This window comes from Spermophilus citellus, assembly GCF_964194105.1.
Source record: "Spermophilus citellus genome assembly, chromosome: 1".
NCBI classification, from domain to species: Eukaryota; Metazoa; Chordata; class Mammalia; order Rodentia; family Sciuridae; genus Spermophilus; species Spermophilus citellus.
In genome coordinates this window covers 208,235,867-208,262,708 of record NC_138182.1, presented here as the reverse complement: position 1 = coordinate 208,262,708, position 26,842 = coordinate 208,235,867, and the positions used below count along the sequence as shown (strand labels likewise).

At 37.3% G+C, this 26,842-nt stretch overlaps 2 protein-coding genes across 10 annotated transcripts in view; one reads left to right on the top strand and one right to left on the bottom strand.

The window, feature by feature from the left end:
* The window catches only part of ELL2 (elongation factor for RNA polymerase II 2), a 70,440-nt gene extending 43,866 nt beyond the window's left edge, over nt 1-26,574 (bottom strand). Inside the window, exons 1-2 of the mRNA XM_081292948.1 lie at nt 26,228-26,574; nt 9,833-9,880 (exon numbers count right to left, since the gene is read on the bottom strand). Of these exons, the coding sequence (XP_081149074.1) occupies nt 9,833-9,880; nt 26,228-26,374 (195 nt within the window). The 5' untranslated portion in view covers nt 26,375-26,574. The remainder of the gene's footprint in view (nt 1-9,832; nt 9,881-26,227) is intronic.
* Nucleotides 24,774-26,842, top strand: part of LOC308648339 (uncharacterized protein) — a 568,826-nt gene continuing 566,757 nt past the window's right edge. For 6 of the 9 annotated variants that reach the window (XM_081292963.1, XM_081292960.1, XM_081292962.1 and 3 more), the window contains exon 1: nt 24,774-25,400. In XM_081292963.1, the coding sequence (XP_081149089.1) occupies nt 25,269-25,400 (132 nt within the window). In that variant the 5' untranslated portion in view covers nt 24,774-25,268. Of the gene's footprint in view, nt 25,401-26,100; nt 26,240-26,842 lie in introns of those variants that run through there. The other 3 variants (XR_014021795.1, XR_014021796.1, XR_014021797.1) reach the window with 1 other exon arrangement.

Sequence of the window (26,842 nt, the reverse complement as noted above, 5' to 3'; positions counted from 1 at the left end):
CTACCAACTTCTTACTGGTGTGGGTCCAATTTGGTTCTTAATCTGTTCTCTATTGAATTCTGAGTTTTGTTACCTCAAGCCCCCTAAGAACCTCATCTTTTTAAATTCAACTAACTGCTATTTTTTTATTCTCCTAATTTGTCCTTTCCAGGCTGGATATCCCCCCCCCCCAGGACACTTTACAATGCCCCTCCTAAAACTTGTCAAGTGTTAACTCAGAAAAATGGTTCTCTCCTCCCTATGTCCTTGATAACAGCAGCAACTCTGCCTGTACCTTCTTTCCACTGAGGAGAGAGATTACAGACAGAGAAAACTTCTTTCTCCTCTGATAGATGACAAAGCAGCTCTATCAAGTAGTTGACTAGTAAGATATTTAGCTGGTGTCTAGCTATAGATAAATTCTCAAGACCTGCCTTCTCTACCTCCTTCTTTCAACCTGGTTTTTAAACTTTTTAATATTCATCCTTTCTCCTAGATTCTTGTCATATTTGAATTTGGCATATCCAAAAATTTCTTTTATTTTACAGAACAATTAGGAAATATAGATAACTGCCTTTTGGGCATCTATTAAAATATGTTCAGGTTTTTCTCATTTAATCTATGAAGATGACAAATTATAATAATGAGAATAAGCTTTAATTTATGTAATATTTGATTCTACAAATAAATATAGTTTGACTTACAAAGACTGATGACATAGTGAACACCTGTAAACTGACCGCTCAAGAAGTAGAATGTCAGCAGTAACATAATGTTTACCCATCTTCTGTCCCTCATCTTTGGCTTGCCTTTCCCTACCAGAGGTAACCACTATTCTAACTTTTATGATTATTATTTTTTGGGGGGGATTACTAAAGATTTTATCACATATAAAACTTATACAATATGCTGTTTGGTTCTGCCTGTTATTAAATTTTATAAAAATGATGTTATATCATATGTAGTTTTCTGCCCACTTGGAGTTTTCATTGCCATGTTGTAGAGTTACAATTACATTACTACTTTTTATTGTTGTATACGCTTCCACTGAATGAATATACCATAGTTCATTTCTGTTAACCTGCCATTGTTCTTAATTAGTGTGAACAAAATTTGACAAAAGGAGCTTTTTAGTAATTAAAAGTAACACTACTCCTAAACTAGCATTCTTCATAGTTGAAAAAAATTCTTAAATATAGCTTCGTACCAAAAATCCATCTGTAAATCTACCTCTTTTTTCTTCTTACTACTGGATTTCAGAAATAATTAAACCATAGGAAAAAAATCCTTTGAAGTTGCTTCTTAAAAATCCTTTTCCTCCAAATCTCCAAGGCTAATGCCTCCTGGATAGCTCCATGTTGATAGAACAAAATTTGGAAAGTTACCTGAACATGTACAGCATGTCCCAAACATACCATATCTTCTATCTCTGCTTGCTGCCATCTATTTCAAATAATGAATAATGGCTTCACCATCCATTCAAATGCTCAAATAATAAATGCTGAGCTATCCTTGACTCTTCTTTCTTCATCCTTCCCATATATAAGGAATAACTAAGTCAAGGCAGCTATAGGAGAAGCATGTTATATTGCAAATCTGGCAACATCGCTCCCTGGTTAAAAGCTTTTTAAATATATGATGATCTCCTACAGTGTTTCCTAAACCATAGCCTGAAACCTACTAGAAAGTCATGACATTAATTTAGTGGATTGTGATCAGGATTCTTTTAAATAAAAGACAACACAATAGTGTGAATGTGAACACCTACATGTGTAAAGGATCGCAAAGTAAACTGTCTTAATGAAAATTGTCTATAATTGTGTTTGAAAGACATTCATCTACAGAAGTAGTTTTATTTAATTAGAAAGGTCAAAGATCTCACTCAGAAACTGATGACAGCCACAAAACTTCTCCTGAGAAGAGGTGTATGTGTTTGTACACATGTGGACACTTATATTCTCATTACAGCGAATATAGCTATCATAAGGAAGCCTGTGGGGAAAACTTTTAAAGTCCAGATGTCCATATCTCATCACACCTCCAGAGAGACTTAGTAAGTAAGAAGCACTGATCTTCAGGGTGAAATTTTAACTTCTTAAGAAGGTGAGGGCATTTCCCATACCAGATTGCCACTTTGCTTATGCTGAACCTCAGGTCTGAAAAGTATTCCCACCACCCCCTTGTCTGCCAACTCCTGATAATCCAAACCTCAGCTCAAACACACTTTTCTGAGGCCTCAATGACCATCGCTCTTTCCTGTGCTAGTCAGGAAGGTGTTCAACAAATGTTTATGTGAATGTGAAAATAAATAAAAATGCTCATTAAACACTAATATGAAAAGGTACATTAGTGCAGCAGTGGGAACAGATGCCTAGGTCTGAGTACAGGCTCCTTCAACATATAATAAGAAATAATACTGCAGAAACTTCAGCAAGTAATGTAGCTTCCAAGGCATAGTTTACACATGAGCACAATGGGAGTATCTGCTTCATAGCATTGCTGTGAGGATTAAATGAGAATAATATTTGCAAGTGCTTAGTATAGAGTTCTTGGCAGTAATATTCAAGAAATTTTAAGGTAATTGTTGAAAAATTATTGGAATCTGTAAATGAAATAATAGAATAGGTGCTTGTCCAATTTATTTTAAATATAGAACAAATTATAAGACCCTAGAGGAATTTGAAAATTCTTAGCCTGATATGGCAAATTCAAAGCATGTTTGTGGGCTCTGAAAGCCTAAGTCTACAAAACTCTTCCTCTGAACTTGTTTTCAAACAAGCTACTCTGATAAGTAAACATTTTTGACTCAAAGACAAAGTTGAGAACATTTTTGTTTCATAGTCTTGTTCTTTCCAGTTTAAATCACAATTCAAGAATGGTTATAAAAATATACCTTCCTAGCATAAGTGAAGCACTGGGTTTGAGCCTCTTAGCACCACATAAACATAAATAAATAAATAAAACAAAAGAGCAGTTTAATATAATATTACATATTAATATAATGTATATTATATATTATATTAATTTAATATATATTGTTAGTATAATATATACGTACATATATATGTGCATATATATTTTATATATATAATTTATATATATAATCTGCAATATATACTTTCCATGTAAATTTATAATATATACTTTTCCATATTGTCTAACATATCAAGCTATTAGTAATAAGCAAGTCAGTCAAGGCTGGACTCAGCAAAGAAAGCTTCTGAAAAGATTCTAGGCAAAACCTTACTACAGCAAACAGGAACTCTCTAAATACTGTATTGCTGCTGTTCACTGAATCTAAGATACCAGCAATTGTAAGAAAATTCCGAATTTTATGTACTACTATGTAAAATACTGACAAACTGTGACATCATACCAAGATGTCATTGATCATGAAATACTTCCAAGTTCAAAGAACTTAATGTTAAAAAAACAAAAACAAAACAAAACAAAAACCCAAAATGATACCTTGGAATCAAGGACACATAGATTTGTTTGTTTAAGTGCATATTAAATATTGTTTGGAATAAGATTTGGGACTTGGACATAATTTTACAAAGATTTCTTTTTCCTGCTTTCAATTTTGAATTTCTTAAAAATAAGTCTCTTGCAAGATAGTCTTGTATGTCTGGAATGGAGCCTTGTGCATAGTGAGAGGTCAAAAGATAATTAAATAATGCTTAGGGTTCAAATTTAAGGGATGTTTTAAGTATAAGAACCATGGGAAACCTAGAAGGGTAAAATTATTATTTTCCAAGCTTAAATAAGTGAGTGCTATTAAAGTGACATTGTCTGCAATGAAGATGACTCAGTTTCACAAGTTTTAGTTTTTAGTGAGGGAAAAAAAAGCCATCAGTGGCAGAGTTTAACAAACAGATAATGTCAGTTAGGAATAAGAAGTAGCATTTTAAGGTTTTATTTACTTCATCTATACTGTCCATCACATTGCCTGAATGTTTGCTGAATAAAGCCATTATTCAACTCTTTGCTAAGCACTTTATGGTGTTTGTGGCATCTTCAGATTTCAGTCATAGTTCCAATCCCTGTTTTCCAAGGTGATGAGGTTTGGTGAAGGACAGACTAGAGGAGTACCCTTGTCTGTGCTCCTGTTGTGGGGGCCTGTCTTACTATAGCCCTTTATGAAGCCTGTGCAAAGCTGTGGTCAGTAAGTACTTTCAGATAGTTTCTTCAGACACCTAAAACAGAGTCAGCTGCCCTCCCACTCTCTGCTATTCTGAACTCTTTGAAGGCAGAGCTGGCCTAGATTCATCTTGCTTGGGGTCTATAGTGGTTCCTGGTCATATTATGAAGACAGGGACAATGAATTTTGCTCACTGTTTCTGCTTATGTAGCAAATGCAGAGGCTGGTTCTTATCCAGAAAGAGAAGGAGGGCAGAGGTGAATATTAACATAAAATAGAGAAGCTGGTCAATTTACAGTAGTTTCAAACTACGATTCCCTTATTGTATGAGATAACAAGTTTCCAGGGGTAGCTCAGACCCTTAGCTAAAATAAAATTTATAAAAGTGTGTGTGTATGTGTGTGTACGTATCAAATTTAAACATTTTAAAAAATTAGGTAATTTTTAATTTTATTAATATCTTAATAAACTAATGTGGTTAGAGCTGTCATTCAATGTGAACATTAAAATGAATGCTATCTACACATCAATCACTGAAATATTTAAAAAATTAAAACAGAGCTGCCATTATAAATGGATATAATTTTAACATCCTTCTAGTATTAATTACATTCAGGGCCAAGATTATGAAGGTAACTGTTAGTCAGCAACCTTCTGAGCAGACTGACTAAACACAACCATTGGCAAAACCAGTGGGCTAGCCAAACCAAAAGTGGCAGGGGAAAGCAGTCAGAGGAAAGGTATATCATCTAAGAAGGAATGGCAGTGTTGGGGATTTATTTTTGTCTTTACTGCTTGTTTCAAGCTGATAGTTATCTTTGCTTCCCAGGTACCAAGTCGGGTAGAGAAGGACAGTCTGCGGAAAGCATTTTCAAGGCGGCTGAAATTGCCTACTAATTTCAAATACTGTATAATTTAGTTTTTCAGACTCAATCTTCTTCCCAGCCCCCACAAGGAAAATTGAATAATTAATCAAGTATTTTGAATGCTGTGCTAAACTTGAAGATTTAACCAAAAAAAAAAAAAAAAAGAAAGAAAGAAAGAAAGAAAAGAAAAGAAAAGAAAATTCAACTCTATGTTCTTTGGAGTTAATGATTCTCTTCCATGAGTTTTATAGCATCATTCAAGCCTTTAAAGTTACCAGTTAAATGCCGATTTAAACTTCAGAAGGTCACCATGCCTTTTTAGGAGGCATACATTTAGAACTTGTTTGGCTGGCTATTCCTTGTTCATTCTTGGAAAAGTGTGTGCAATGCAGTGTTTCACTCAGTGTAGAAAATGCATAATACTCTTAAGAAAATATTTTCTATATTCAATTCTTTTCTTAATAATCATTTCTAAAAATTATATATGTAAAATTAACTTCTAATTTCTAAGGCCTCTGGGATTGCTGAGTCTGAAATAAGCAATTAAATTAGAATTTTGGAGCAGCAATCTCATGACAAATACTGAGTTAATTTGAGGCCTGGAATCTCATACTGTGATAAAGTTAACATTGTTTCTCATTGCCCAGAGGAATCATCCCTGGACATCAGTCCCTGAAGCCATAGGCAAATCAACTAACAACAGCACCATGAGCCAGCAGGTGTGGCCATCATTTGCTGTTGAAAACCTTGCCATTTCAGATTGTATCTCAATTATTCCACAGATCTACCTCTGTCTGTGTGTGTTTGTGTGGTGTATGTGTGAGCACAGTTCTTAATAGGCTTGGAATTTTACATTCCTACTGCCAAGATATCACATTTTACATCCACCAAAACCTTTGTTTAAAAAGCTGATTCATACCAGTCCCTAATGCACACTACACCTTGTTCCTGATAGTCCCCTGTTCCTATAGTCCCTTGTTAGTGGATGGTTCTGGTTAAATCCTTTATTTTTAATTCTTTCCTGAGTATTAGTATTGTGTGTTTGTCAGGCTGTGAGTTCCCTGAGAGAAAGCCTATGTCATATACATCCCTGTGTCTTTTCATTCTAAGGCACATGATAAAGCACTTGCCTTCAATAAGAGTAGAAAGAATGTGCAATAAAATAAGAAATAAGCAGAACGATAAACTAAGCTATTAGTATATTCATTGATTAGGCAACTGTTTATAGTTTGGAATAATTATGTTCCAATAACTTGGAATAATTATGTTACTGTATCTGTAACAATTGCCATTATGAGAAAATACTAAGTAAATCTGCTTCCAGCAATTCTTCTTTTAAAGCTATATATACAGTATAGAGTGAAGAACAGTCACTGTAGCTATAGCTATAGCCTCTATTAACTATGTCTTTAGATAAGAAACTTTCAGTAAGCATAAAAATATGGAGTTCACTTTTTAAAAATTCATTAGAATGCACATCTTTGAAAAATGTTTACCTGCTGCATTTTTACTGTCTGGTTAAAATGTAGAGATAGAACTATCCTGACTTTTATAAACCTCTTTTGACAACAATGATAGAACCTTTGGAAACTGGGCAGATTATGCCAACACATCCCTCTGAATTTGTAACTTGACATTTCAATGCAGTAGGCCACATGGATTTATCAGCTCTCTTTTTTGTACAAATATGCTGCTCTATAGATATTTATAATCACAGTAAACCTTTAGTTATGAGTAAGTATCCTAGGTATGCATTAGAACTGTTAAGATAATTGGTTGGCCCCACCCTTCAGAATCAACAAGGCATTTAGATGATGTATCCCAGTTCCTGACATTCATGAGTTTAGTTATCAGAATCAACAGCTCCCATAGATATTTTTATCTTTTTGAATCCAGAAAATGCTTTCAGGGACCATCCAATTTCCTGAATGCCCTTTTTCACTAAAGGAAAGGAGTGTGCTGAACTGTGAAAGATAAAAATTTTTTTATTTTTATTTTTTAAGCTATAAAAGCTGCTGCTCAACTCTGATGGTAAAAATCCAAGTTATCAATGATTCTTAGAATTTTTACTCATACTTTAATGTTTCGATCTGAATTTATTTAGAAGTTAACTTCAACCTAGGAGAACATGTTCAAGCAGAAAAGTAAATATACTTAAAAGTTAACCTACCAAGACTCAAATTCTGGCCTCCTAAAGACATTACTGAGGGGGGAAAATCCTATAATTAGTAACAAGGAACAGCATAACCATGTGGTACTTAGCATAAGTCTCCTCAGGGAAACAGGAGATAATTTTAACATGCCATGCTCACTTTTAAAAGGATATTTTAGCAGGCTTCAGTTATGCTTCAAATATGCCTGCATGACACTATCATGATAGTTAAGGTACATTTTCAATCATGTCTGGTGTAAGAAGACAAAATTTCTAACTAAGGGTAAGTATCTTTGGAGGGAAATCTAAATTTAAACCTTCCAATTTCAAATCCTAAGCATTTTCCGCATAGGAAAACTCTTTAAGCATACTTCCTCAAGGCTTTTAAGCAATCAGCATGGGTAATGCTAACTTATCATGGCTCTCCAGAAAAACAGAGGAACACTGTACAGAAGACCCTCACATTTATGGCTCTGCATATTCCCTGTAGGCTGTGCCAACCCACTCTTTCCCCTGTAATGACTCTTTGTTTTTACTAAGTCCCAAAGGGCTGGGGAGAGCTCTGCAAAGAGAAGGGGGGAGGGCAGATGGAATGCAGCTGCAGGCTCTAAAACAATGCTGAGTCCATATATTTTGTTCCCAGTTAGAATAATAAAAAGGGAGAGGGGGGGGGCGGTTAAGAAGACAGATCCAGAATAAGCAAGGTAGGAGCAAGTACCCTATAGCTCTCATTCTGCTGCCCACTTACCCCTCTTCTGTACCAAATCCAACCACCATTCACTTGGGTTAAAAAGCTTATCTGCTAAAATTAAAACATCCATTAAGATTTAAAACTACCAGCTATTTATAACTAAATTATTTTTATCAGCAATCTATATTCAGAAAAGGGATAGAGTGGGAAGAAGAGTGTTATAGGCAAATATAAACTAGGGAAGCTTGGACACATGGGGCCAGGAACACTATGGGGAAAGATAGGTGGAGAATTTGGAAAAGAAGGCCCAAGCTTTCAAATATAATCTACTTGCTTTGCAATGGTGCTTAAGTCCTGAGGCAATTAGTATGTCAGCAAAACCATGATCCTTCCAAGATTTCTAAAAGCTGCAAGTGTCAGAATGGAAGTTTGGAAGCATACATATATTGTTCACTATCATTTAGTCTTCCAATCTAATTCAGTGCCTCCTAAGAAAGTAGCCTTTACTTGCATTTCCCTAACCTTAATGTCCCAACTGGATTAAAGAGAGAATTGAGGGAAGCAGCAGCCCACAACAAGTATGGCCTTAAGATCCCTAGTGAGAGAAATGCAGCTCCAACTTTACTTTCCCCCTTAGCCATTGCTCTCCCCTTCCAAATAACCCTTTTCTGAAAATCCATGGAGCCCTCTGGGACTCAAGGACTTAGGTTTGCTTCTGGAACATTCCTTCAAATATTACCAATGCCATTAAAACCTGCAGAAAAACTCAAGAAGCCTTACATAAAGGGTTGAACTAACTCCTCAAATATAGAAATCAGTAAGCACTAAAGACTACCTAAAAAGCTATACAACAGAATTCAGAAGAATGCTTGTTCCAATTAGGATCCCATTCATGAACACTCAGTTACTGAGGGGGGTGGGGGTGGGGGAAGGGACTTCATTGTAAAGCTGTCACTAGAAAAAAATCCCTGACATCCACACAAACATCTTCTTGAAGTTAGCATTACACAACAGATTTAGAAGTACTGTACTTTTAGTTGAATGATATAATTAATCTGACTCTCAAAATGTCTTCAAGTTATAAAGTTTAGAACCACTGTATTTATTTAAATGAACATTTTTGCATTTTGTAACATTAAAAAATCATAAGCATATAGATTTAGAATAAATAAGAGTATGATCATCCTCCCTCAGTTTGCCTTTTTCATAGCTCGACCTTACAGATCTTCCAGATATCCATATTATAAGCCGGTACATAGGGACAGAAATGCATATTAACTTCAATGAGGAAGCAGTTTATTTTATTACCATCAAATATTAATAATAATAACTTAAAATAATATTGATATTATTGTAAAATTTATTATATACTGCAAACACACAATACATTGGTCAATTTTATTAAGTTATCACATATTATGCTTTTTTTTGGTGATGGGATTTATCCCAGAGCCTCTCACATGTCCTTACCACTGAGCTACACCCCAGCATATTTTGCTTTTTATTATAGCAATAAAATAGACAAAGAAATCAGTTCATTTTATACACTGAAAAAGCTTAATTTCTATTCATACATCTCATTTCCTAGCATATATAATTTTTAAAATTGAGGGTACAGACAGCAAATTTTATTAATAGTAACAAAATCACATATTTATAACATGCTTGAAATAAATAATTCTTTATGGAGATTTTGTTGTGGCAAATAAAACATTCACACAAAACTTTGATGTTTGAACCTTCAATAAAAGGTTCAAATATGCAATTATTCATGATTTAGGAAAAAATTTCTCAATAGCTATATCTGAATTATTTTTTAAAGAAATTAAGAAAAAAAGATAATTCAAGTGTCTTAATCAAAGAAGTCAGAAACTTTTGTTTAGTCACAAAGTTCACCAAATATGAGTGACCAATGATATTAAGAGTGCCAAGTTAAAGTAAATTTCAAACTCTGTGGCATATAAAAAGAATATTAAATATTTTTGCTCAATAACAGTACTCACCCCTTGAAGCCCTTGGAACTGAATCGAAGGTCGAAAAGGAATTGAATTCTATTAAAAGAAATATAAGAAACAAAAATGTAAACCTCGGTTATGGTGACACAGTACTAAATACGTAAACTTTAAATCGATGTATTTAGTCAGTGCCATAGTATATGAAAATGTCTTTTCACCATGTGCTTACTTTCACATGTCAACATATTACAATGCTTTGACAACCTGTTTACATTTCTCTGAACCATATAAATTAAAGGTATTTTTTGGTTGTGTAGCTAATGGTGTTTTTGAAATTGGCTAACATGATTTGTAAAACTAATTCAATTGTATATTAAAAATTCTTGCTTAATTTCCTGACATATTTTTAATACAGATGAGGAAAAGGAAGAGATAATTGGAGAATTTTAAAAAACTCCAATACAAATATAAAATTAAAATATTCAGGATCGACTCAAGTTTTCCACTTTTTCACATTTTATCAAGCTTTTACTTGAAGGTCACACAGGTTACCAATATTCTCACAGATTCTTTCTAGGAGAACATAATTCCTAGAACAATGATTTGTTTTTTTAATTATAAGTTTTGTCATCTTTATAACTTCAGTATTGTATCACAGAGTTATGCTGTAATTTTAATTATCAGTAACTATCCCCAACATAATTTTCTATATCCAAAGTTACCAATATGTTTTCCCATAGGAATGCTTTTCTAAATTGTTAGAAGGCATCTATAGGAAAATCAGCTTTGAATAGTACTTAATAGTGATGGCAGTCCGTGAATTATTTTTCACACCCTTATATCCAAATCCACAAACAGAAACAAAGGTTTCTGGTCTAATCTTTACCATACCCCTTCCCACCCCGCTGCTCCACCTCACCCCACCCCACCCCTGCCATGCCCATAGAGGTGGCCAAGTGTCCTTCCCATAAACTACAGCATATAACCTACTACTTCTAATTACTTCCTGAAACTTACCTGCAGATTTAAAAGTTTACTAATCAGGATTATAATAAACTGGGGTGGGGGAGTATAGTGCCTCTTTAAAAGATGGAAAACCTCAATATAAAATATAAAGCAGTAATATTATTTACAAAAATGGATAACATCTTGGGGAAAAATTATAATGCAAACTATTATCACTGTCTGACCACTAAGAAAAGATAATTTAACTCTAGATTTATTAATAGAATCAAAGTACTACTGGGGGACAAATTCATTTCTGGTGAGGGAAAAGTGGGTTTTTTTAAAAGTGAAGATAAAAAGATAGTGCTTGAATTTTTAAAACAAAATTTTTAGTAGTGAATCATTCTAATTCGTGGGCTTTTTAAAAAAAAAATAGAAAATAGATGGGCTGGAGTTATGGCTTAGCTTAGTGCTCACCTTGCATGTGCAAGGCCCTGGGTTTGATCCTCAGCATTACATAAAAATAAAAAATAAAATAAAGGTATAAAAAAAGTAGAAAATACAGATACTATTCTTTAGGAGAAAACCCCCATCCAAACTACCTTCCATGGCTAAACTTACTCTTCCTGAAGTAATAAAAGTTGCTGAGGCTGGAAGCCGTACTTTGTGTTGAAGTAGGTGGCCCTACAAGTTAGGTAACACAGATTCAGGTTCCAGCTTTTTTGTTTTTTTCATTTTTGAAATTTTAATTTGTTATATATGACAGCAGAATGCATTACAACTCATATTACACATATAAAGCACAATTTTTCATATCTCTGCTTGTACACAAAGTAGAGTCACACCACTTGTGTCTTCATACATGTACTTAGGGTAATGTCCATCTCATTCCACCATCTTTCCTACCCCCATGCCCTTTCCCTTACCCTTCCTCCTCTTTTCCCTTTTGCCCTATCTAGAGTTCATCTAATCCTCCCATGCCCCACCCCTGCCCTCCCAACCACATTATGAATCAGCAGTCTTAAATCATAGAAAACATTGGCATTTGGTTTTTGGGGATTGGCTAACTTCACTTAGCATTACATCCTCCAACTCCATCCATTTACCTGCAAACACCATGATTTTATTCTCTTTTAATGCTGAATAATATTGCATTGTGTATATATACCACATTTTCTCTATCCATTCATCTACTGAAGGACATCTAGGTTGGTTCCACAGTTTAGCTATTGTGAATTATGCTGCTAACATTAATGTGGCTGGGTCCCTATAGTATGCTGTTTTTAAGTCCTTTGGGTATAGATTGAGGAGTGGGATAGCTGGGTCAAATGGTGGTTCCATTCCCAGTTTTCTAAGGATTTTCCATACTGCTTTCCATATTGGCTGCATCAATTTGAAGTCCTACCAGCAATGTATGGGTGTGCCTTTCCCCCCACATCCTCTCTAACACTTATTGTTATTTGTATTCATAATAGCTGCCATTCTGACTGGAGTGAGATGAAATTTTAGAGTAGTTTTGATTTGCATTTCTCTAATTGCTAGAGATATTGAACATTTTTCATATATTTGTTGATTGATTGTATATCTTCTTCTGAGAAGTGTCTGTTCATTTCCTTGGCCCATTTATTGATTGGGTTATTTGTGTTTGTGGTGTTAAGATTTTTGAGTTCTTTATATATCCTAGAGATTAGTGTTCTATCTGATGTTCAAATAGTAAAATTTTGCTCCCAAACTGTAGGCTGTCTATTTACCTCACTGGTTGTTTCTTTTGCTGAGAAGAAGCTTTTTAGTTTGAATCTATCCTTCACTTCTCTGGAACTTGAAAGTCTGCATCATGCTCATCATCTCTTCTTTGTCAAATAAATGAAATTTTTTCCCCCCAATTTTCAGATTGCTGATTTTTCCACTGTATATTACCTCTTCCTTATACTTAGAGACACCAGTTTTCTCAGGTGTTTGATCATACATTTCATTTCAAAAGCTAGCTTCCTTTCCTCTTTCTATACCCACTCCTTTCTGGAGGTTCACCATACCTGTTGGTAATGACTAAATCTCTTGTCCAGTCCTCATCTGGCATTTTTCTATAGTTGTCTGCTTACTCCTGCCTACAGGGTGCTTTATATTAGAAACTCTCAATACAGCAAACTTTTACTGATTGGCAAACACTAACTCCCATCTCCAGCCTTCCCAACCAACCTGGTACCTCTTTCCTACTGTCCTGGCAATGACATTTCTTTACTTTTGGTTTTTCAGGCTTACAACTTTAGAATTTATAGTCTCTTTACATCTCCTGTCCCCCACCCCATATTATATTAATCAATTATATGTCATTAGAATCAGAATTCCAAATCCAGAAGAGAAATTGGAAATAATATAGTTGATGCCCACCATTCTATCCCCAGTCCTTCCCAGTCCCTGTGGTTCAGTAATAACTAAGCTGGGCTTTGCTAATTTCCTTCTCTCTCTCTCTCTCTCTCTCTCTCTCTCTACTGGGGACTGAACTTAGGGACACTCTACCACTGAGCTACACCTCCAGTCCTTTTTAAACATTTGAGACAGGGTCTCTCTAGATTGCTTAAGGTCTTGCTAAGTTGCTGAAGTTGGCCTTGAATTTACAATTCTCCTGCCTCAGCCTCCTGAGTGGCTGGAATACAGGTGTATGCCACTGTACCCTGCATCTTGCTACTTTTCTTGTATTACCTTGTAATACACATATCTCCTTTGGAAGGTACAAGAATATGGGTTCCTAATTCCTCAAGCCAGAGTTCATATTTTAATTGGGGGGATACCTGAGGTTAAGTACTGGGTTAAGTCCTACTGGGAAGTATAGTAAGCATTCTCAGAAAGGAAAGGAGAGCATGAATTTTAATAGATGTCAGAAAAGTCAAAAGATTTATGGAACAAAATAGACTTTGAGTAGTAGATTAGAAAAAAATAAACTCCAGGGAGAGAGAGTGCCCTGAGGAAAAAAGCAAGGAGATGGGAATGGGTACTGTGTAGGAAGAGGGAAGGTGTATGTATACACAGAATTCTTTCACACTAAAACACACCATAAAGGCTGGGAACTGAACCTAAGACTCCTGCCTAAGCATTTGCTGTCCTCAAAATTTGCCTTTGCTTTTAGATTCTATCTGTCACAGAATAAATAGGACAGTAATTTAAATTTCAGATCTCAGGATATCCACCCTAAAGATTTATCACCCTGTGAAAGAATCCTGCCTTAATATCCTCCATAACCTCTTACTGATGATCTTTAAGTCTGTCTCCCACGGGATAAATAATTGGGGGCTTTTCCTTTTCTGGATAAGAAAGTGAGCTGCTGAAAGAAATGTTTTGGGTGAAGGCAACTCTTTCAGCCATATGTAAAACAGATGGATTGGGGTAGGGGAGGGCTGGGGAAATGGCTTTGAAAACAGCTCAAGGGCTGGAAGTAGTGATAAAGGCCTAAATTAGTATAACTATATCTAGAGCCCACAAGAGATGGTAGACAGTGCAGACATTCCCAAAGAAGACTGATAAGATGTGCTGACAGATTGAATATCAAGCACCAAGAAAAATGATGTCAAGGTGGCTCCAGGGTTACCAATCATCAATTCCAGCCAGTCTGCTGCAGACTTCCTCAACGTAAGCTTAGTCTGTAGCTTTAAAGCCCCTGGCCCATTTCAAGCCCTTATCACCTGGCACTTAGATAAAGGCCTTCCTTCCTTCCTTCAAGTACTTCCCAATCCTTCATGTAGCCAGCAGAACCTCTTAGCATGTCATACAGTCCATAGATGGTCCTCCCACCATATACCAAAGCACAGCAAACTCCTCCACAGAACTCTATACCACTGATGCATTTGACCACTACATTAATAGGATAATTACTGGGAATAAGAAATTCTAGAAGTAAACGCCACTTTAAGCAGGTATCACAAGCATGTTAGTTTTTTGTCCAAATGTTTTTTAGCCTAGTTTAACAGCAAACCTATGACCTCAATTCACTGTATCTTTAAAAAAAATTTTTTTAAAGCAAGCTACTTTTAAAAGTTGAAGTAATTATAGGTGGCCAAATAGGATCTGGCATGCTTTAAAAATAAATCTTACCTTACTAATTGCATTCCCATAAGAAATAAGTTTTGGAAGGGCTTCAACCTTTGTTTTTTAGTTTTAATTAAATATTTGTACCAAGTAGCTCTTTCAAAATTCATGTAACCCTTTATATAGATAGGACATTCTCAAGTATTGAAAAGAAGTACCAATAGTAAAATGCTCATAAGTTTATTATACTGTTGATTTTTGCCATTAAAAACCAATACTACTGCAATAAAACTTGCTCATGACCAAAGAGATCTATGTTCACTTATTTCCAGGAATTATTCCTCAACATAGGACTATAAAAATAATACCTAATTTACTAAGCAGTTTTACTTAAGTAATATTAATTTAATAATGTAATATTAATTCCTAAAATGCTTCCTAGAGAGTCAGAGAGAAGTTTTCCACAGTTCTGTGGAATTCAATAGTCACTTACCTATTCGGGTAGTTTATAACTGTCTCTAAGTTAGATTTGCATTTAAGATACCTTCAGCTTCCATGCTGAGCCCATCATGGAATGCTTAACCCCAAATTACTCTGAATTATTCTTGAATTACTAAAACTAAACATTTATTACATACTTGTTGGTATTTACCTATGGATTTAAATTGTAATCAGTGTCATGATAAGTATATTGCAGAAAATTTCAAAGTCAAATATAATTTTGGAACTTTTCCCCAAACAAGCCACTTTCTATAAATAGTGATGGTACAGGTAACTGATTTAAGTGAGATTATTTTAAGAAATAATTATAAAATTCTAAAAAAATAGAAATAATTATAGTTAGTTAGCCAGTTACCATTTATTGAATGCTTGAAATATATCAGACATGCTAATTATTTTTACCACCACCTTCATGGATTTTCACAAATGCCCTTGTAGGGTAGGTACCTGGGTTCTTATTTCTCAGCTAAGTCTTATGAATATCTAAGGTCAGACAACTAAGTGACCTGGGACTCAAGCCTAGTAATACTTTAAGAACTATGCTCTTTCTATTACTGTCTCACTTTAAAAACTGTACTTTAATCCACCGTTTTACACATAGCTAGCTTTTTCCTATCCTTCTCCAGCAAATAGGTGTATAAAATATGAAAAAATCTAAAACAGACAGGACTAAGAACAGCGAATCGCTTTGGTTTTGCACTATGGCTTAAGGAGAGTATCAGGCAATTCAAGAACTTGTTTTCAGTTGTGCAAGTAAACAGTAAAAAATATTTATGATTTTCCTTGAGATATAACATATCAAATAGTTCATTTTTCCTTCCTAAAAGAGGCACTACACTAGTTAAAAACATGTGGTTATGATTTTTTGTTTTAAGAGTCATTTTAGTCTTTGTTCTTTATAATATCACCTGACAGAGAATCCAAAGTCATAATTATATTTTGACTACTGTAATAAAAAAATATTTAGACAGAGAGAAGAGGAAGAAAGAAAATCGGAGCTAAAGCAGGAAATAGCACAGGAAATCAGACAGTTGATCCTGAAAAATCAAATATACCAGCTCTTGTCAAAAGCCAGTAGAGATAATTTAGAGATAATGCAAAACTGCTTTAATAAACAGCATCTCCTTTGTCTCAAACCTTTTATTAGATGCCTACAGAAGAGTCACTAATGCTCACAGAACCAATCTAGTATTTTGCCTTGTGAATCCATCCTACCTTAGTTGTAGAAGAAACTCCTTTTCTGTAGGTTTTGAATAACAAGATCAAAGAGCATATGTAGTAAAGAATAATTTCTTTCTAGCCATTACAACACAGAAGAATGATGTGCGAAAACAGTAGGAAGAAGGAAAAACACTAATCTATTTAGCACAATCCTTGTTTTGAAGGATAGCTTCTGAGAAACTAGATACCTGATACCAAATTAAAAGAACAAAATTTACTGTTGTCTTAAATCTTAGGATTTCAAACAACTTTTAAATGAACATGAAAGCCAAAAATGCTAGCTGAAAAACCAGCCAAATATTAGTTTCTGTGACCCAGCCTTTAAACCAACAATGCCTGAAGCACAACATCCCACTGTTTTTCCCCCCAAGAGCTTAATGTTGGCCTTATAATTATATAATAAACTTACATGTAAAATCTGACTTGTAAAAGCAAATAAAACTTTGCTCCTGGGGATCTTGATCTTTGGAGCAGAAATATAAAGAGAAGTGGTAAAATACGATTAGATAAATAGAGATTATTTTGAAAAGACTATAAATTGATAAAAATGGAACAGCTAAATCACTTTTTACAAAGTGAATTACTAGGAAGCTTGACTCTGGGAAACTACATGATTATACTCAGTTTTAAAAGATCACTTTGGTTGCTCTTTGGAATGAATTAGGGGGGAAGAGTAGACATCTGGAGGTTAGCTGGGAGATGTATGGCAGTGATCCTGAAGAAGGATGATGGTGGCTGGGAATGAGATAGCATTAATGGCTGGGGTTGGATTCTAGACATTTTAAAAAGTGACAGGACTTGCTGATGCATGTCAACAAAAGAGGAGAGAAATCAAAGGTTACTAGTCAATTTCTAGGCAACTGGAGAGTGCTACCACTGACTGAGATGGTGAACACTCAGGTGGGAATAGGCTTAAGGAGTGAAATCAAGAGTTATATTCGTGTATATTAAGTGTGTGATGCCTATTAAATTTTGATGAAGAGGTACTATGTTGAAAATAAGTGCCTGGAGTTGAAAAGAAAAATTCTGATCTGAAGATAAATATTTGGGAGCCATTAACATATAAATGGCATTTAAATCCAAAGAATTAGATGAACTTGCCTGGAGATAGTGAACAGATAAAGAGAAGGGAACTGAGATCTCCAATATTCAGGAGTCAGGGAAATAAAGGATAGTAAGCAAAGGACAAGAGGTAAGAAGAAAATCAGGAAAATGTTTGTAATAGGAAGAAATGGTCAACATGATAGGATGCCAGAGGTCTGGTAAGATAGGAACAGAGAAATGATTTGCAACAGTATCTGGTCAGGTGCAGTCTCGGGTGTGGAAGAGACAGTAGGCTTAGCTGAGGACAGCAAGTGAAGAATACACGGATACACCCTCAAATACAACTTTTCTATCTGTTGGTGTTCCCTATGAACACAAACTTTATTGTGTTTATTTTTTTACATGTTTATCTGCTTCTGCTTAATGATATGTACTTTCTTCATGGTGGGAATCATCTATGACCTACTTGGCTTTGTATCTTCAATGCCTAGTTCTATATCTAGCAGATGTCAGAAGACGAATAAAAATGTTTGCTGAAAGAACAAACAAATATTTGGTAGTTTGTAACTCTTGACTGCTACCTCTTAATCCTTTATTAAAGAAGAAACATCTTAAAATATTCAACTGAGTTTTTACTACATGACACCTTTTCTGGTCCTCTGCAGCATTATAGTTTCAATAATGGAGCCAAAAGCAATGATACTAATTAAATAAATGTTATTTTAAAATATGCTAACACTTACATTTCCAAATAAGTATATTTAGATCAGTGAATTTTACAAGTTCCAGCCTGATTTCACCCTTGAAGAAGCTCCCTATTCGGTGGAAGTGTTCTCACCAAGATTACCACCATGGATTATGAATGCAGCCCCATATTAGTCTAGTACATTGTGCATATATAACAAAAACTTGATGTATTCATGACTGTTTTGCTTTGTTTTCTATAAGGAACTGTGAAGCAAAAAAAATTTGGCCCTAAGGGCCATGCTGTTGCACACCTGAAATCCCAGCAGCTTGGGAAGCTGAGGCAGGAGGATCACAAGTTTAAAGCCAGTCTCAGCAACTCAGCAAGGCTCTAGGCAATTTAGAAACCCTGTTTCTAAATAAAATATAAAAAAGGGCTGGGGATGTGGCTCAGTAGTTAAATGCCCCTGGGCTCAATCCTTGGTACAAAAAAAAAAAAAAAAAAAAAGCCCCCAAACAGGGACTAGGAGTATAGCTCAATGGTAGAGTGTGAGTTTAGATTCAATCTCTAGCGCCAAAACAAACATCAAAAAACAAAACAAAACAAAAATTAAATAAACAAAACTCCACCAAAACAGATATGGAGATAATCTGGAAGAAGGAAAAACACTGACTCTTTTAATTTCATATTATCTATGGTCAATAATGATCTTAAGTACAACCTATAGAGATTACTCAATAAAGAAAGTTTAGAAAAATAAAAGCAAAATTTAAAAAGCCCCACTCAAACCAAAATTTTTCCAATTTAAATCTCCCCCCTGGACATTAACAATTTCCAAAATTTCCATTGAATAGAACAGTTAATATAGGACATAAAAGTCATACAGCACTGTTCTATATTTTGCCTCAGACTCCCAACCAAATATACCTTTAAATACACAACATCTAATCATGTAAATACAATATATACTTAAGTCTCTTTTGACTATACAAAAGACTGAATAAATGTTCATCAAATCACACTCATCATCTTTATCTCCCCCACCCCACCCCACTCTCCTATCTGTTTCTGACTTTTCCTTTTCTAAGGATCCCCTCTCCCAGAGGCTAGAAATCTCAACTCAAACTCCTACTTTAAAGTACTGTTAAATTCTATAGATTGATTCATCTATAATATCTTCCATCAGAATCCAAGCATAGACTCCAATAATTTCTGGCCTGGACTATAAACTTTTTCATAACCTGTCTATTTCCTTCCAGATTCACTTCATAGTCATCTTGCACACCAAGATCAGAATAATTTAAAAGTGTAGCTCAGATCACTCAAATTTCTACTCAGTGTCTCCCCGGTGTAGACAGAATAAAGTCCAAATTACTTCATAAGGTAATCACCCTACTTGGACCTGCTTCAACTTTCTTAAACACAACCATCTTTTTCTCCTGCACTCCAGGTTAAGTGAAACAGGGTGTTTCCAACAATTCTCAGAGCCTGCCCTGAGGTTTTCTACTACTGTTCTTTACCTATGACATTCTCTCTGCGGGAGATGTGGTCCTCCATCCAGTCTTTATTTGCTAAAATCTTAATACTAAAACCCTTTAAGACCCAAGGATCTTTTCTAGACCAATAACATAGGAACTCCGAGAAGAAAAGAAGCTCATGCCATTGTCAAACAATGTAGTTACTATGAACCTACTAGCTAAATTGTCTGACTGTAGAGGTCAATTCAAGGTACTAATTTGTCTCATGAATCTTTAAGGAGCTTATACCTTAACAAGATTCTCCCTTCTTATGTCCTATATTAAATCACCAGGCATGGAAATGCTAGGTAGGTTTGACCTTTGCTGGCATAGTATTAGTGGAGATCCTTAAACCAGTTCTTCCTGATGATTTAACATGGCTCTTAAAAGCCCTAGTGACACAACAGAAATTATAGATAGGTAGAAATTTAAGAAAGAAGGAAGGAAAAAGGGAAGGATAAAAGGAAGGAAAAAAAGGAAAGGAGGAGAAAAAGTAAAACAAAGATAAAACAATTCTCATCTGACCTGAATTATGCCATATTTTTCAGTTTTAGTTTGTCTATGGAGACCTGGCCATTAATTTATTGAATTCTCCTTCAGACTTGCTTTTCTAGATTTTTGCGCAAGTCATAGGAAATGTTGTTTGGAGCTGTGACATGCAGGAAAGCGAAATGCAGGGTTATATTACTCACTCTGTTCTTTGATGTAAAACTTAGCTCTTTTTAAATGTAAAAATGACTGTAATATCACATTTAGGGATATATTCTCAAACACTCCAAATATACTTGGGCCCAAACTGGCTGGATTCTGGTGCTAGTTCCTGAGCCTCTCTGTGACAGAGAAAGGGTCATTGCAAATTGTTAAAAATGACCCAGCATTGGTTCAGCTGCAATTCTCATTTTTCTTCCCTCTGCTGGCTTTATTGCAAATTACCTAACAAGCCCTAGAAGCAAAGCTTCCGTAATTTTTTACAAGTGCAAATGGAGCAAATGGAAAGGCTGAATCTGGTGATTGTCCTTGGTAAGCTTCCCTGGAAATCATTCCAAGAATTCTACACTCCTTTCCTTTTAAATTCTTTTCTTGAACATGTTCCAGTCCTTCACATATGTTCTTTCTCTCTCCTCCTAATTCTGGTGCCAAGGTTCCCTGTCTATCTTTTTAGGCTATCTGGCTACTACTTTTCTCAGGGAGGAACACCTTCCTTTGCACTGAGTAACTAATTGAGCATCTGAATAAACTTTTCAAATACGGCAGCAAGGGGCACAAATTTGATAAAAACCAGGTTAAGATCAAGCACTGACTGAAGGTGAGAGTAAGCAAGGTTAAATTACTTAAGCCTGGCTACATTTTTGAAGTGGAACAAATGGAATCTACTACACCAAACCTCATTGTTCTACTTAAAAAACATGTCTGACAGTGATGGCAGTGATGTGTTAGCAGATCGGGATACTGAAGTGGAGGCTTTGGGGAACACAGACTTCTGTATTTATAAGGCATGTTAGTGAAAACCTACACATATACACAACTGAGGGCAGGAAGAACAGAAAGAGAAGAAACAGGAGATGAGTCTTTTCTGTGTCTTAAACCAAAATGAATCAAATGCTGAAATGTTCACCTGGTTGAAAGAAAGGCCAAGGTGAGGAAATCTACATTTTAGATTTATCTACATTTTAAAAAGCTTGATATTCTGGATATTTGTGTTAGCATATCTGAATTTTTCTGCAAACCATGAAATCCCATAACTTGTGGAATCAGGGACTGAAAATAAAAAGATCAAGTAACACACTGAAGGGAGCTACCATGAAGGACAATCAAAGACCTAATGCTTTGATTAAAAATAATATTTGTTAATAAAGAGACTGAATTCTTCATGCACAATTAAATGATGAAATGAAAGCATATTTGCACAAATTTTCAAAAACAATAAGATTTTTCCTAAATGAGTTGAATCAATGCAGGAAAATTTAATTTAAGCCATTAGAATTAACAAGAGAATATTTTAACAGAATCCTACTTAAATGGATTTACTTCTTGGCCTTCAGAGATGGAGAATGAGTAGCCCCTAGCCCCCAACACAACCTTGTAAGACTTTTCATGTGATAGTTGGGTAAGCATGATTGTGTTTGAACCACTACCTTTGAAACTTTAAGAAAACATTTTTAAAAACTAAATTGACAGGCTCAGCAATGACAAAATCTAAACTCTATTTTGATAAAATTTTTGTTACACAAATTTATTACTCAACTGTCAAAAGAAAGCCAGCTATATTACTGGAGAAATTAAGTTTATAAATTATAAGATGTTATATTTTCATTTTAAATATGTTTTATGTTTGGGAGAAATACGTAATTACAGTAATACATGCTCACTTAAAAATATGTAGAGCTTATGCAGACCACATAATCACAAACACCAACTTAATTGATATAAAGTTGTAATTTGTGATTTTTATTTATTTAGTAACTTGTCCTCTCATTCAAACTAATTTATCTATATTTTAAAAAGCTTCAGATCTTGGATATCTGTACTAGCATATCTGAATTTTCCTGCAAACAATGAAAGTTCCTTTTCAGTGAACACTTCATATGTAATCAATTTGAAATAGTTTTTAAATATTCAAAGTGAGTAGAAAATAACTTTTAGGACATATTTACTCCAACTACAACTCCCTATTCTTGGACTCACAATGTTCCCCTACCCATTTAGAAAGTTTTCCAAGATTTCTTCTGTAAAAATAGAAAACTTGAATAATAAAGGTAAAACAAGTTTATCTTTCGTGAGGAACTGTGATTTGAGAAAACCAAGATCTTGATGTATTCAAAGATTGTTTCCATGAACCCTAATAATATGGAATATTTGCTCAATTATATCTAAAGAACTTGTTTATTCTGCTTAAATCAGTTTGCTAAAATTCCTAAATTCACTTTTTTGAAGACTTAGGTCAAGTAGATAATTTAGAAGAGTTAAATCAAATAAACAAAATAATGTGGACCAAAAAAAAAAAAAAAACCAAAAAACCTCTCTGATGCTTAATTTATCAAATTAACCTGTTGAAATTTCTGGTCCTTAGAAAGTCATTAGAAGAGAAGGAGTAACAGTTTTTACTTTGCATTGGCCAAAGTCACTGTGGAGGTCATTTGTCTTCAAGCATCAAACATCTTCCTATATAAGCAAAGTAATGGTGGGAGGAGTTTTATATGAGAAATAAAAGTCACTCCCCCCCCCCAGAGTAACAAGATAAACTATCAGAAACTTTTTTCTAGTTATCTGACACATGCCAACATTCCCAAATAGAAGCTACAATTTAAAGTCATGAACTGTACTTCTGATAAAGATGAAAAGTAAAAAAGACCAAATAAATATCTTTCCATTTGAGGATAAAAGCTCAGCCAGATGCCTTCTGCTGGAAATTGTTACCATGCCATGGGGGAGCCCTGGTCTAGCTGAGCCAGGAGAGGCACTAAGGGCACATCTGTAGGAGGCTTGGCTGAACACTCCAGAGGCTCCTGATAGTGCTTATGGTCATCCCAAAGGTCCCTCATTTCTTCAGCTTCTTTCCTCCCACTTTTTGTCCAACATGGCTTGGCATTTCCCCCCAATTCCTACCTACTTTTTCACCCCCCTCCCTTAAAAAGAGTTTCTAGAGCTGAAGTGATAGTGAGGCCTGGGGACAGGAACTGGTTAAGTCAGGAACAAGACAGTGTTCAACTGCAAAGGCCAAGTCAGCTTATTCAGTTTTCCCTCCCACCCTTTAGCATGCCACTGCTTTTATCACCAGTTTTTCAGGAGAAAAGGAATCCTAGGATTACTGGAAAAAGATGGTAATGATATCAATAGGCAATAGAAACAGTCAAGAGCAAACAAAGCTATCAAGTTCATTTCACTGATTTTTGACTAAAGTAAAATAGGGAAAAAAAATCAAGTGGTGGGTTGGGAGATAAAAAAAAAAATGTTTGATCTACTGTCTTTTAGAAGAAACTGGCATATAAATGTAGAGGATTTTGGACCACTCAAACCTTTGCCACAAGCATGAAAACACAAGGTTATAGGAAGAAGAAATGAAGGCCACAAGAAGGCAGAAAAACAAATTGCAATTCCCCTCCTGGGCCTCCAGTGGTCATGCTGATCAGTGGGCACTAGGGACATTTCTGCCACTTCACTCACCCTATGTAAACCATTCTCCTCCCCTAGTGTGGGCCTCTTCCTCACCAAATACAGTGTCAATCTCATTGTTTAACTGTACAGTTTGCCTGTTATTTCCCAAGGTGTTTGGCTGTACTCCCGTCTCCAGAGAGCCTCTCCCCACCAGCTGTGTCAGTCTTTCTCTGCACCCTAGGTCTGTTTCTGTCTGGGGACTGGTCTCCTCTTGCTGGTTTTTTTCTCTCCAGGCCTCTGTATGTTTTTCTCTTTACATCCCCTGACCTACCTTCTTCTCACTGTCATTCCTTCCCACGCCCTTCTCTTGGAACAGGCAAGCTTATCTCTCCATCTTACAGGGCTGAGTTTCTCTCCACTGTCTGTTTAGTCCCTCTGCCTGTGTATCTGGCTTTCCCCCCACTGTGGGCCTCCCATTCCATGCTGGTGCTGGTCTCTCCATTGCAGGTGCACCTGTCTGGGAGTAGCTACTGAAACATGCAGTTTTTTTTTTCTAATTTCTTTTACCTCTCTACATCTTAATTGCTGATATACACTTAACTATCAGTCATACTTGAGACTCTTTCTCCCTGGGATTTCATAGTGTGTAGGAAGGTATTTCTTTCTTTGTATGTGCACTCCCCTGTTCTGTCACTTTTCCTCAACCCCCCACCCCCCCACAATCCTGTTTTTCAACATATGCTTCTCTGGTGGGTAACATATGCATCCTGATGGATACATTCATGTGTCCACTCAATTCTTTGAGAGCCTTTCTTAGAGTATATTCATCTCTGAATCTCTCCTGCTCCGTTGACATATATCCTATCATGTGAAGTTCATATACAAGTTCATATACTTACCAAGGTGTGCATAACTGTGTGCTCCTCCTATGTGCATGTTAATGTGAGGAGACTAAACTGGCTCAGGTTCACACCTCTCCTGCCATTCTGCTTAAGACTCTGTATCTTCTCTGTATTTAAAATGCCTGGCACTAGTGGGAGCTCAACAGATGTGAATTCTTTTCTCCACTTTTATCTGAATAAGTATGAGAGTCTGTCTGGGTGTCCCTCCGTTCCTCTGTGCGTTTTATGAGACCAGTTAGAGTGTTTCTTGGTATGGATTGAGCTATTTGTCAGTATGCCCCTGTGGGTTATATCTCCCTTTCTTCTCTCCAAATAAAATGTTACTGATATATAAATTATATCTTCCCCTCAGGCAATGCGTCCATTCTGGTCTCCCTCATTCCACAGTACTTACTGCATGTCCATAAACAACTTCCCCATGCCCCTTGGTTGCCAGTGTCTCTTCTTGGTGCCCCTTTCTCCCACTTTTTTCAACATGAAAACGTTCCTGGATTTGTGCCCCAACTGCGGTATAAGTGCGTCTGAGTCTTTCCCTGTGCTGGAGATGTGTGCCCATGGTTTTCTCTCCGGAACGGGGGCGTTTAAGAGTCAGGAATCTCTGCCTGGGATGCAGTGTATCTTCCCACCATCAGGATCGCTCGTCGTCTAAGTCCGCGAGTCAACTCCAGACGCTGAGCGTCTTTCTGGTATGTTGAGCTTCCTCGCCTTTCTTTTCCCAGAACCCAAAATCATGTTCCCGGAGCTAAATATATGGGAGTTCTCATGTGTCTCCCTGGGACTCTGGGTCGGTTCGTGTTCGCCCTGGACGCGGTGCGTCTCCGCGAACGCATAGTATCTGTGTTCCAGAGCCCCTCAGAGAGCAAGATGTGTCCCTTTTAGCCCTTACTCTGAGCGGCTGTGTCCTAGCCCTTTCGAGTACACAGTGTGCCTACTTGCCAACCCCGCATACGTAAAACGTCTGTCTCTCCAAGTCTCTGGGAGTACAAGTTGTGTCCTACCCTTACAAGGAGCGCCTGTGTCCTGGTCTCTCGGGTCTACGGTGCCACGGTGTTATCCCGAAAAAGCGGACAGCTTGTGCCACGGGTCCCCCCTGGTTCTTTAGTGGTGCGCTGTACGCGCGCCCCCTCCCCCGCTACAGGCAGCGTGGTCATTTCACGTCTCGCCCTGGGGCCTCTATCCCTCCTTGGGACCCAACAAGCCAGGAAACCCGCGGGCGCCGTCGGAAAGTCCCGCAGCGGCGGCGCAGCCAAGTCCGGGCTGCGGCTGCCTTGGCCCCGCCGCCAGGGGCCGCCCGCCCGCCCGCCTCCTCCCAACGCCCCGGCGCCCCGCTGGCCCGGGACCGCGGCGTCAGCTACCCAGACTGGCCCTGCCCTGCCGCCACGGGCGCTGACGGCAGCAGCGGCGAGCCACGGCTCACGGGGTCCCCGCGCCGGGTACCGGGACAGGGGGAGGCGCGGCCGGGCGGTGAGAAGTGCCCTCTTCTTTTCCGAGCTGGGTCGACTGGTCCGCTCACCTTGTGGCTCTGGTAAGTCTCGAGCGCCCGGATCGCTGTCTCGGTGAGCTTCACATGCAGTACAGTGATGTTGTCCTGCCCTAGCCGCCCGCACGACAGTCCGTAGCGCTGCTCCTCCCGCAGGCCCGCCGCCCCCCCTGCCGCCATCTTAAACTCCCCGGGGTGCCACCGCCGACGCCGCTAGGGCTCTAGCCTCCACTGCGGCCGCGGCTGCTCGGGCTTCTGCAGCCGCCGCCACAGCTACGGCCATCCCGCTGCTGACGTACTGTCATATACTGCGCGCAGCCAGACCTCGGGCTGCCACCGCCGCCACCCGCCCCACCCTCTGGCCCCGCGCCCCGCCCCGGGCTCGTCTCATTGGCCGTATTCCCCTCAGAGCTGCCCTCATTGGCCGCTCTCCACTCTCACGGGGGCGGGGCCCAAAGTCGCTGGAGTTTGGTTCCCGGGACGGGACGTCCGAGAAATAAGAGGCTGACGTCGGGGTGACGCTCCAACTTAATCACACCTGACGTCACGTGTGGTTGTCTTGATCGTGATTGGCCGGGTTGGTTTGGGGATCCCCTGCTAATTGGGTATCCAGGCTGCCTGGTTTGGTTACCTAAGTCGGAGCCACAC